An 11,746-nucleotide genomic window follows, 5' to 3' on the forward strand; every position below is an offset into this window, starting at 1 on the left:
GCTTCCTAATTGTAGCTATTAGTTCCCCTTTTCTGTGGTCTGTTCTGTCAATAGACTATTGAGTGTTCAGTAAATTAAGCCCGAGCAGCAGCCAACACGTCGACACAGACGTTAAATCATAGCCCGGCTGCCCCTGCGCATTATTAGTATCTGGGAAATAGCTGGGAAGCAGGGGGGGCAGGATTTGACATGATGCACATTTGTGTCATTCTCAAATTTCCACCCTGGACAATCAGGTATGCGAGAAGCTTTTTTCTAGGCAACAGGTGTGTTCTTGGAACAAAGTTCAACCCCCACTACTGGCTTATGTGAGAAGCAGCAGCTGCAAGCTTAATGCCAATGACACATGCTTCTATAGCGAGAAAAAAATAAACTATTTGTGCAGAGCATTAAAGTAAAGGGCAGATGGAGTGGGGCTGCCTGTTGTTTTCTTGGTGTGGCCGAGTCAGAGTCAAAACTTTCAGATAACAAGCATTTCTCTCTTCCTCTTTTATTTTCCTTCTTTCCTCCCTTCTTTTTCTCCCTTTCTTCTTTCTTTTTAATAAACAAATTAAAAACTTGTTTAAGCAGTATATATTTATTATTGCAAATATTCCTTCATTTGGAGTCTAATTATTTACAGGTTAGTAAGTGGGAAGAAGGAAAAATAATATAAATCAAACTATACTTTATAATTCATTTTGTTCTAAAAAGAATTGAAAAGGGCTGTTGACTGTGCAGTTGGAAGACTTAGTCTACAAGTACAATATTTTATTAAATGCAAGTTAAATACATTTATTTAGAGGCCCTACTCTCTAGTAAAAAGCATCTATCGAGAATTTTGTGAGAGATCACTAACAAGAATTATGATGTGCTGTGCACATCGGAAACCTGTCAATATTAATGAATAATAGCGCGATGGTGTTCAAGAGACTAAGAGTTGGTCAGCCACTCAAGGGTCTCCTTTGATGTACTGGGAAGGACAGTTCTTTACAGCACACACCAGCTTTCAGGTATTTTCATGCCTTTGTATATAAGAAGCTCAGGCATTCTCTCCCTGCAGACAAGGTCTCTTGGAAGCGAAAGCACAGCAGAAAAGGGCAGACCAGCATGACAGACCTGGGGATACATGTGGAGTGGACCTCTCTTAGTATGTACGGTCCTCCTGGAACTCATAACATATCAAAGGTTTCCCTCTCTCATCAGTGGGTATTTTTGTTTGTTTTTATTTTTTTTTAAAGACTTATTTTATTTAACTCTATTTATTTATTTAAGTTTAACCAGAGAAGGACAGAGTGAGAAAGAGAGAGGGAAAGTGAGAAAGCCAGCAACCAGGTCCAGGACTTGAACTGCGGTTGGCCATGTGGGAGTACAGTGCCCTTAACCACCATGCCACCTGCTGGCCCCCACCAGTGGGTATTTATTTGTTTATTTATGGCTAGAGGCATGTGTACTTGTGAGAGAGAGAGAAAAAGGGAAGACACCTCCCAATGGGGCATGGCCACCTTGCAATCCTTTTCCTGCCATGTCTCCATCCCATCGGGATTTTGGACACAAAAGCACATGCACCTGGTGTTTTCCAAGCTGCCTAAGCCAGGATTTGAACCATGGGTGGCCATGGGAGATTCAGCTTTCAATGCACCGTACTTCACTGCTGCACTATGGGGCTGGCCAACCAATGGGTATTTTAACAAAACATGTAATAAAAGTGGAGGTCATTTGAAGAATATTTGTTTTTCTTAGATGTGGCAAACAAACATTCTCCAATGTGAAGAAATAAACACCTATGTAATTATAAATTTGGGACCTCTGGTGTAACTGTAGACACCCAGCACCCTGGGAGACCAGTGAGGGGTGCTGTGCAGGACATCTAATGCGGGAAGGACAGAGTGAATCCCTGTATACTTTTTTTAAAAGCCCTGTACCACAACTTTATTCAAGAAATCAGCATTTCAGTTAATCTACACTGAAAGTGGTTTTGCCAGGCTTGTCTCACTGTGGAAAAATGTACAGGCAGACAGATTTGAAATGCAGTCTTCCACGAGAAACAAAGGCCAATGAAAAAGAAGAATGGTGGTGATAACTTTTTTTAAATTTTAAATTGTTTGGCTATTGCATTAGATTTTACTAAATGCATGCAAACCCTGACTGACCTCAGGAATGATGCTAACATTTAAAAAAGTATAAACAAGCGCCTAAGCCTGAGAAGCTGGTGTGGATATTTTAAGGGTCTCTTCCAATCAAGAGATTCTCAAATTCTATGGGTTTGCTTTTCCTCAGTCTGTATTTTTTTTTTAAATTGTGGTGAGATACATGTAACATAAAATTTATCATTTTTGTAAAAAAGTTTTCTTTCTTCCTTCCTTCCTTCCTTCCTCTCTCTCTCTCTCTCTTTTTTCCTTCTTTCTTTCTTTTTCTTTTGGAGAGATTTTTGCTATAGGGCGCGTGCACTTGCCAGAAAAACAGAGAGAGACAGAAAGACAGAAAGCAAGAAATCACCCCCCAGGGGGGTATGGCCACACCGCAATCCCTTCTCCTCCATTCTTCTCTCAGGATCTTGGGCACGCACGCACACGTGCCTGGCGTGAGTTTAAGCCGCCGGGTCCAGTACTTGAACTGCAGTCGACTACATGGGAGTTCAGCGACATAGCCATTACGCCAACTGCTGATCCCCAAAAGTTTATTTCTTAGAAGAAAGAGAAAGGCATAGACAGAGACCACAGCAGGGTATTTTCATGGCATGATCTTCACCCAGCCTTCCAGCCAGCCAGGATCATGGGTGCCCCTTCAGGCATGCCCGGCAGCATCTTAATCACTTTTAAGGGTGCAGTTCAGGAGTATTAAGCGTCTTCACGTTGGTGTGCAAACGATCACCAGAATATTTTCCACTTGCAAAACAAACTCTTCACCCATAAAGCAACAACTCTCGAGGCCCCCCAGCCCCCAGCCATGGGGCGTGCCGTGGTGCTCTCTGTCCCTGTGAATTCGACAAGTCCAGGAAGCTCAGATGAGTGGCATCACATGGCATTTGTGTGTCTGACTCATTTCCGTAGCAGCCACATAGTTGCACTAACGGGGTTCTGTAGTACGGACATACCCCATTGTCTTTACCCATTTGTTTGCTGGTGGGCACTAGGGTTGCTGTGAACCAGTCTGCTGTGAGCACAGCTTACAGATATACCTCTCAGACCAGGCTTTCAATTTGGGGTGATAGACACCCAGAAGTGGAACTGCCGAATCATGATAATTCCATTTTTAAATTTTTTGAGAAACCGCCATGCTGTTTTCCACGGCTGTGGCACCATTTCATATCCCCACCCAGAGTACACGGGTTCCAGCTGCTCCACCTCCTCATCAGCCCCTGCTACTCTCCGATATCTGAGGTGGCACCCCAATGGGGAGAGGCGATTTCCACAGGCTCCACTTTAGGAACGGAGGGAGGCTGGCGAGGGAGGCGGCTCAGTCAGAGGATCCCTTTTAAAGCATGAGTCACTTCGCCCTCGGTCCTCTGCCCGGGGCCTCGGTGACTTCCCAGCACATTCGGAATCTGAGCCACGTCCTTTACTGAGACCGCGAAGGTCCTGCTGTGATGTGGCCCCTGGCTCTCTCTCCCTCACCTTTCCCCTTGCCTTCTTGCTCTGCCAAGAACATCTCTGGGCTTCTGCCCTTGCTGTCTCTGCCTGGAACTCTCTTCCCATGTCCCTACACTCCCTGTCCCCACTCGGATCTTTACTCAGCTGTCACCTGCTCAGACAGCATCGCTCCCAGCTCCGTCCAGATCATTGCCCTGCCTCCTTATTCTTTCATCACATTACCCCGCCGGATTACTGTCCCCACGTATATACACTGCCTGTTTCCAGGCTACAGAGAGAAGTTCCAGGAAGGCAAAACTTGGCTTGGCTGGTCCACCACTCTCCTCCCCGCTTCCAGACCGGGTGACACTCAATCAGTTTGCATGGAGGAGAGGATAGCATGTACGAGTAAGTCACCGAGTGTCCTAACCACCTGCCCAGGCAGGGTAAAACAACAAGCCCACAGACACATAAAGTAAGCATGTCATTTCACCATTCGTGGTGTCGGAGACCGGACAGTTCCCTGGGAACTCGCAGAGCGGGGAAGGAAAGTACTCACGTGAGTCTCCACGTCACCAGCAAGGATCCTACTGTTCTTTAAAAACACAGCCACCATGTTGTTCATCAGCTTATCAAAGGCCTCCACGGAGGGCGCCACACCTTTGGAAGAGGAACGCTCCGTTACTCCTCAGTTCACTGAAGAACTGGGACTGCCTTGCCATAGGTCATAAACAGTTTAACACCATCAGCGCATTCTCAGTAATTCGTTCCTCCACTCAATCACTACGTATCTATTTTTTCCCTATATTTCAGATTTATTTAAACACTTCTCCATAGCTCAAGAAGGCAATGTCTTCTTATTTTCCCTCTGCCTGAGTAAGGACTACACCTACATCATTTCGTTTTGTTCTCCAAACCCAGTAAGGTAAGGAGCAGCATCTCGGGGTTACAGATGAGGAAACAGATGCCGACAACATGTGACTGGACCCTCTTAGCCACCAAAGAGGAGGCAGATGCAAAAACTGAGCCCAGCCAGGTTCACCCCAAGCTGGTACACCTCCTTGTACACAAACCTGCTCCAATGCCACCGTAACTTTATAAATAGGTACCAAGATGGCCCAGGACAATTGCCAGGGAGTGGCGAGCCCTGGGCCAGGAGAAAAGGCAAGCTGATTTCACTACGTCACTTCTCAGGGGAAGGGGGAACGGCGACAGTGGACTTAAAAATGACCCCTGAGCCGGAAGGAGGGGGCTTCAAAAAGTGCATGGACAAATGAAATTAAAGTATGAGTTTATTTTGGTGCAAAAATCTTTGGGAACCCGGGCATAGGTTTTTGTTTTGTTTCGTTTTGTTTTGTTTTCAGAAGACACATTTTCCATAAACCTTTGAAGAAAAGTTTACAACAAACTGTAAGAAAGCCTCCTCCTTCTATCTTTCCAAATTGCCCATTTCTACAGGTCCAGAGGAGGATGGAAACAGGGATTGAACACCCTCTGTACCGACAGTCTACCTTCTAAGCAGGTGGTGGAAGCTGACTCATCTTACAGTTCGAAACACAGGATGTACCCACTTCCAGAACATACAAAGGGCATGAGTCTTCAGATTCCTTATGGATCCCTATGGAAACAGATAACCCTGTTTGTTGCTATGGTAGAGGCCTGGCAGGTCTCCGCTGAGTATTTAAGTGGGATAACATCTTATAAATGTGATGGAAGCTCTACGAAGCAGAAAGTGCAATGATGAAAGGGAGTATTTTCCAGTTTCATCACTCAGCTCTGCTCACACCTCCTCCACGCAGCATTTAATGGCCTGCCTTTCTCCTTAGACTGAATCCTTTGAGTATCCCTTAATCAAAGCATTTGTGGCTCTGAACAGTAATACATTAAGACCAAAGGTTCTCGAGGAGCATGACTGTGTGTAATGTAGCTTATATTTCCTGGCAACCAGTATGGTGCTTGTCCCTGGGCAAGGAAGCAAAACTGCTTCTTCAACCACTGAGCTGAACTTACCTAACTGTTAGGGACAAAAAAAAACCACATCATAAGACACACCATAATACCGTTGTAGAAATAGGGAAATTATGTACGAGGGGTCTGCAGAAAGTTCATGGGAGACGTGTATTTCGAAGAATGATGCATGGATTTCAGACTGCTAGGTTGTTGGGAAGTCATGACAACCTTCCTATGTTTTTCTATGAAAAATGCGTCATGACTTTCTTGACGACCCAATATTTTTTCCACCAAATAAACTTGCACTTTAATTCCATTTTTCCATGAGTTTTTAAAGTCCTGTCCTATTTCTAATTGAGATGCTTTCTCTAACATTTCTTTTAAAGTAAACATTTTAAAAGCATTAATTTTAGTGATAACGTTATCATAATGGTTTACGGTGAAAAATTGTTCTCTCACACTGGGCGTGTGTGCGTGTGTGCCCAAGATCCCGAGAGGAGAATGGAGGAGAAGGGATTGTGGCGTGACCATCCCCCCTGGGGGGTGATTTCTCGCTTTCTGTCTCTCTGTCTCTCTCTGTCTGTCTGGCGAGCGCACGCGCCCTGTAGCAAAAAACCTCTCAAAAAAAGGAAAAAAAAAATTGTTCTCAAGGATATGTTAAAAATAAAGCTTAGAATATTACCAAAATCACTAATTAAGAAGAACTAAAAACAATGCTATTTAGGAATAACAACATGTTGTGTTTGAGAGATTTTTTTTTTTTTTTTTGTCTCCTGTAGGGCATGTGCACTTGCCACAAAGACAGAGAGGGACAGAGAGACAGAAATCACCCCCCAGGGGGGATGGCCACACTGCAATCCCTTCTCCTTCATTCTCCTCTCAGGATCTTGGGCACGCACACACATGCTCCTGGCGTGAGTTTTAAGCTACTGGGTCCAGGACTCGAACCACAGTCAACTACACGGGAGTCCAGCGACATAGCTGTTACGCCAACTGCTGATTCCAGGAATAAAAAAATGTTTTAAGGATGAATCTCATTCAGACTTTACTAGTTAGCCTGCTTACTAGTTATCTTACTTCATTTCAAGGAGGACAATCAACCATTGACTAAGTTGTTTTTAGAAAACTCTGCTTTAATAACTGATTTGGAATGATTTGCTTTATTATTTACCTAGTCAATTAATGTTCCTAGAAAAATTTTATTTTTATAATACAAATACAAAGTTTGGTTTAGTACCTCTTTGAATAAGTGAGGCTCAAATTATTGAAGTTCTTTTTTCTTTCTTTTTCACGTTTTAAGGTTTTTGCCATAGGATGTGTGTGCTCACTGGAGAGAAAGTGAGAAATCAGCCCCCAGAGGGATGGCCATGCCATAACCCTTTATCCTTTTTCCTCCATTCTCCTCCTGGGATTTTAGGGACACACACACACACACACACACACACAGGGTGTGATTTTCAGGGTGCCAGGTCTGAGACTTGAACCACGGTTGGCCATGTTGGAGTCCGGCACCATAACTGCCACGCCCCTTGCCAGGCTTGAGGTTCTTTTCTCTTTATTTAACAATACTGTACAACCTCCTGGAAGCTGGATTTTAACTTTATTTTGTGTATTCACAGGCTTTATATTTGTGGTCAACTATCTAGAGAAATGACTTTAATCACCTGATGCCAATGGCCTTAGAAAACAAAGTTACTGAAGGGAATATGAAAATATTTTCTTATAAATAAGGTTTACTGAATTTCATATAACCACTCAATACTTAACAGAAAGAGGCTTAAGATGGAATCATAGATGTGTCTCAGTTGGAGCGGAAAACACTTACAGCCCCCTGGCAGCCTTTCAATTCATTCAGAGCATTTTAATTTTCATTATGTTCAGGGGAAAAAAACAGCCAGCACATTTGTGCTCACACAGTCATTTTTGTCCCATGGCACGTAATACAAGGCACAGCTCCAAATATGCCTGAAATTCTAGAAGCACCAATGCAGGGCTCTGCTGGTGAAAGCTTTTTGTACTGACCCCTCCTCCCCAAGGCCTTTTCTCAGTCCCAAAAATCCTAACAGGATTCAAAATGGGTCAGGTAAGGAAGGAACACACATGTGACCATAACAGAGTTGCAATATTAACTACTGATAGTCTGGCTAAATTTGAATTCCAGATAAGCAGTGAACAAATTTTTAGTATGGGAACCATGCGATATTTGGTACTTGATATAAAAAAAAAAGTTCTTTATTTGAAATTCAAATTTAACTGGGTGTCTCACATTTTTCTTGATCTGAAACCTGAGACTAGAAGGAATTGGAAAACCTATTGCAGATAACTTGGAGAGTTTACCAAATGTGCTACCCTTTTAAAGAAAGTAGTTAGCTTTTTATTTTTCATCATATAATTCTCAAGAATATATTTTTAAAGTGGAGTATTTGTATATAGTCGTAAAAGTATATTTGGTTGGGGCTAGGCAACAGTAAAACAATGCAGTGTTGGCCATGTTACCTCAAAGTCATCTTTGGTCTCACATCAGACTAATTTCTTTCAAAACTGTAGTTCCTAAACATAATGATGTGTTCTTTATAAGATGAAAAATCTACAGAATGATAATTATTTCCAATCTATATTCTAATAAAGAAAATTAGTTTCTTTTTGGATAATCGCTTAGATAATAGGCTGAGGTATTGACTGTGGAACAGCAATATGAACACTACAATGAAAGAAAATGACATTCAGGGGCCAGAGCGTGGTGTGGTGGTTAAGGCACTGGACTCTCATGCACTTGACCGTGCTTCAAGTCCCCGATCTGGCAGCTTGAAACACATGCTGGGTGCATGTGCGTGCATGCTCAGAATCCTGAGAGAATAGAGGGGTAGGGAACGAGGCATAGTCAACCCCCTTGGCAGAGTGATTTTTCACTTTCTCTCTGTCTCTCTTTGGTGAGTACATGCATCCTATAGCAAAAAAAAAAAAAAAAAGCTGTATTTAAAAAAAAGAAAATGACATTTGGCCCACGAATTATTCTTTCAAGAGGCATGGTTATCAGTCATTTTTGTAGATTGAAACTCTTTTTTTTTCCTTTCTCTTTCCTAGTGGTTACTTGCCTCTGGGTAATATAGCAGTTACATATGAGAGGTCTTCAAAAGATTCACAGAAAACATATATAAGAAAAAACTATGTGTAGATATCAAACCTCTTTGGTACCAAAATAAACTCAATTTTAATTTCATTTTCTATGAACAAAATATAAATTTCATAAGAATTATTTCATTTAACTTTACTTATTTATTTTTAATTTGACCAGAAAGGGATAGAGAGAGAGAGGGAAAGTGAGAAAGCAAGTCGCCAGGTCCAGGAATTGAACCACGGTCAGCATGTAGGAGTCCAGTACCCTTAACCACCATGCCACCTGCTGGCCCCTCAAAAAATTTTTTTAGAGACAGAATCTTGCTACATTGCCTAGGCTGGCCCTGAATTCATGTTCTTCCTGCCTCAGCCTCCTGAGTCGTTGGGATATAGGCACACACCACCATTCCTGGCTCCAGGAACTTTTTGAAGTCATTGGTATAAATGAAGGCGTAGGGAAACTGAAGGAAGTAGCTCTCTCTCTCTCTCTCAGTGAGAACTAAATGATCTGAAAAAAATAAAGTGACCCACATAGAGATCAGTCATGACAACAGTGTGGCCCTACCTCCATTGACACCGTTAACTTCCCCACAGTCCCCAGGAGGCCTGTGTGACGCTGCAGACAGCAATTCCAGCCGGCTGACTGCTCGCTCCAGTCTTTCCATCAGTCCCTGCATGTCTGCCATTCTAGAAAAACAGGCACAAAGGGAGGCCAAGTGAGCATGGGAGGATTAGCAAACCGACACCATCAAACTTAACAACAGCAAGAAGGACAACAAAAAGGGAAACTGGGAAATGGCTGTAGTTACTTAAGGAGGACAAGGGGTCTTCAAAAAATGCATGAGAAATGCATATTATGAAAAAAGGTATGCATAGATTTAAAGTTTTTGCATTGAAATGAACTCATGCTTTAATTCCAATTTTTAACTTTTTGCTGTCCCGTTGTATTTTTGCACATCAAGAATCTCTGAAGTTAAGAATAAAATAAAACTTGGAGCAAAAAGAAAAAAAAGTAGCAAATTATATTGAGCTTATTTTCTACTGAGTTCAGTGATTTTTTTACAAGCCCATTGTGTAATACACAAACCGCCACCCCCTTTACACCGATCTCAAGTGCCCGTGTGGATGCTGCCTAGTTACAGGATACAACCCACCTGTAGCACACACTCAAAAGCCTGAGAACACACAGCTCAAAATTAATACCGCCAACCCTCAGTCTGCTAAATGATAGGAGCATATTTCCAATAACTCTTTCTGTTAAACTCTAATTCTTCAGGGGACACTAAACACGCTGATAATCCCTGTTTACTCAGTTACATAAAACCTAACAGCCCTGCACAGGAGAACCGAGTTCATGAAACCGTGTCATCCAGCAGGCAAGGAGAAGCCATGAGTGAACGCTTTTCCACTTATTCTTAGTGTTTCTGTTGCTGAATTATTTTAAATTATGATTATCCTGCATGTTGGGAATTTTAATTTAAAATATAAAAATAACAATTTCCTTTTTCTAGGGCTCCTGCTTAGTTGGGGGCAAACTTTAGTATTATAGGTGTGATTTTTGGGCAATGAGGATCTTCAGTTACTTAGTACTCTTGCCTGGGATAAACGGATTGTAACTCACTAAAGGACTGGGTATAAAAGTAGAGCTTCCTGCTTCCACACAGATATCTAAATGAATGTGCAAAGTCCCTTAAAATTATTGGTTTTAGGATTTATATGTCATTAAGGCAACTTCTGAGGAATAAAACCCAATCTAATTTGGTCAGGGTTGTGAGAACCAGTGCATGGCCCCGTGACCCTGACCACACAGTTCTGAGCTTGGCAAAATCAGACTGCTACACCAAAGAGAACAGAACATGCCTCATCCTCCTCCATGCCCATAGCTCTTCTCACTCTTAGGAACTTTCCAAGCATCATTCAGAGCAAAGGCGTGCTCCGAATCAGTCACCACTTCTCTACAGCTCGGACAAATTTCATTGCTCTAAGTATGTAAACATAGCTTATATTTCTGCTGGGAACCAGATCACGCTTTTGTATTCTGTATTCTGTTAGTTTGGAGCTTAAGTACAATGATGACGCGCCACTGCTGTTTTTAAAAGCAAGGTTATACTTATCAAAACATGTGTATGTCTCTGTAAATCTGTGCCCAAATGTCAGACGGTCACCAGATACGGGTGGCGGAGTGCACTGGCTATTTTGGAAAGTCATCTCTCCTGAAACTTCCAGCAGCTCCTCTTTCAAAATATGGGGCAGTGTTCTCTCCGTGGCTGAAATCTGCATCTAATCCTAAAGGGATTCAAAATTAGAAGTTTCTCATCTATTCTTTCTCTCTTCACGTCACAGCTTTTTGCTTCCATTGCAATTGAAGGGGAAAAAAAGGAAGACGACATTTAATTGAATTCTTTACATAACCCTGCAGGAGACCTGGAGATCCTGGAGGTGGGTGAAGGCCATTTGATAAATGATGGAAGCCCCTCAATCTTTTAATAGTTGCCCATCTGTTCAGTTATCTATGTACCCTGTCACTCAACTTGCCAAATGTTATCACCATAGACCTCATCCCTGATAGAGAAAAATGTGTTTGCTTTGTGAGTGAGCACCCTACCCTGCAACAGAAAAGCTCTGACCACCTCCAGCAGCTCGCGGATCAAGCTGTTTTGGGAAAGGCCTGTTGTATTTCACACTTAGGACGCTGTCTCTGACTGGGGCTTAATCAGCCTTCCTGACAAGACCCAAACTCACGCTATCTCATAGTGCTCCACATGCCACAAGACAACAGGAGTTAGCCCGCAGACTGCAGAGCTAGGCAGACCGGTATGGAATGCAGTCTGAAAGGGACTCTGATATCCTGTCATGTAAAGTCACCACTCGCAGGACTGAAGTCTTACCACAGCCTGTTGACAGGTCAAAATACAACTCTTATAAGGAAGCTGGAAAGACGCCTGTGGGTTTAGAATTCTAGAACTATTTCTGAGAGAAACTAAAGAATGAATGTACTGGGATGCATGTCTGCATTTCCAGGGAGACCAGTAAGGTCGAAAATGACAATGCCCACTCCTCCCAGGACACACACACACACACACACACACACACACACACACACTCTCTCTCTCTCTCTACACACACGC

At 42.7% G+C, this 11,746-nt stretch overlaps 1 protein-coding gene across 1 annotated transcript in view; it reads right to left on the minus strand.

Moving 5' to 3' along the window:
* Positions 1 to 11,746, minus strand: part of CAP2 (cyclase associated actin cytoskeleton regulatory protein 2) — a 123,479-nt gene that overhangs the window by 92,754 nt on the left and 18,979 nt on the right. The window contains exons 2-3 of the mRNA XM_006165523.3: positions 9,184 to 9,308; positions 4,111 to 4,211 (exon numbers count right to left, since the gene is read on the minus strand). Of these exons, the coding sequence (XP_006165585.1) occupies positions 4,111 to 4,211; positions 9,184 to 9,304 (222 nt within the window). The 5' untranslated portion in view covers positions 9,305 to 9,308. The remainder of the gene's footprint in view (positions 1 to 4,110; positions 4,212 to 9,183; positions 9,309 to 11,746) is intronic.

The sequence above is a fragment of the Tupaia chinensis genome, unplaced genomic scaffold (assembly GCF_000334495.1).
Source record: "Tupaia chinensis unplaced genomic scaffold, TupChi_1.0 Scaffold143936_1, whole genome shotgun sequence".
NCBI classification, from domain to species: domain Eukaryota; kingdom Metazoa; phylum Chordata; class Mammalia; order Scandentia; family Tupaiidae; genus Tupaia; species Tupaia belangeri.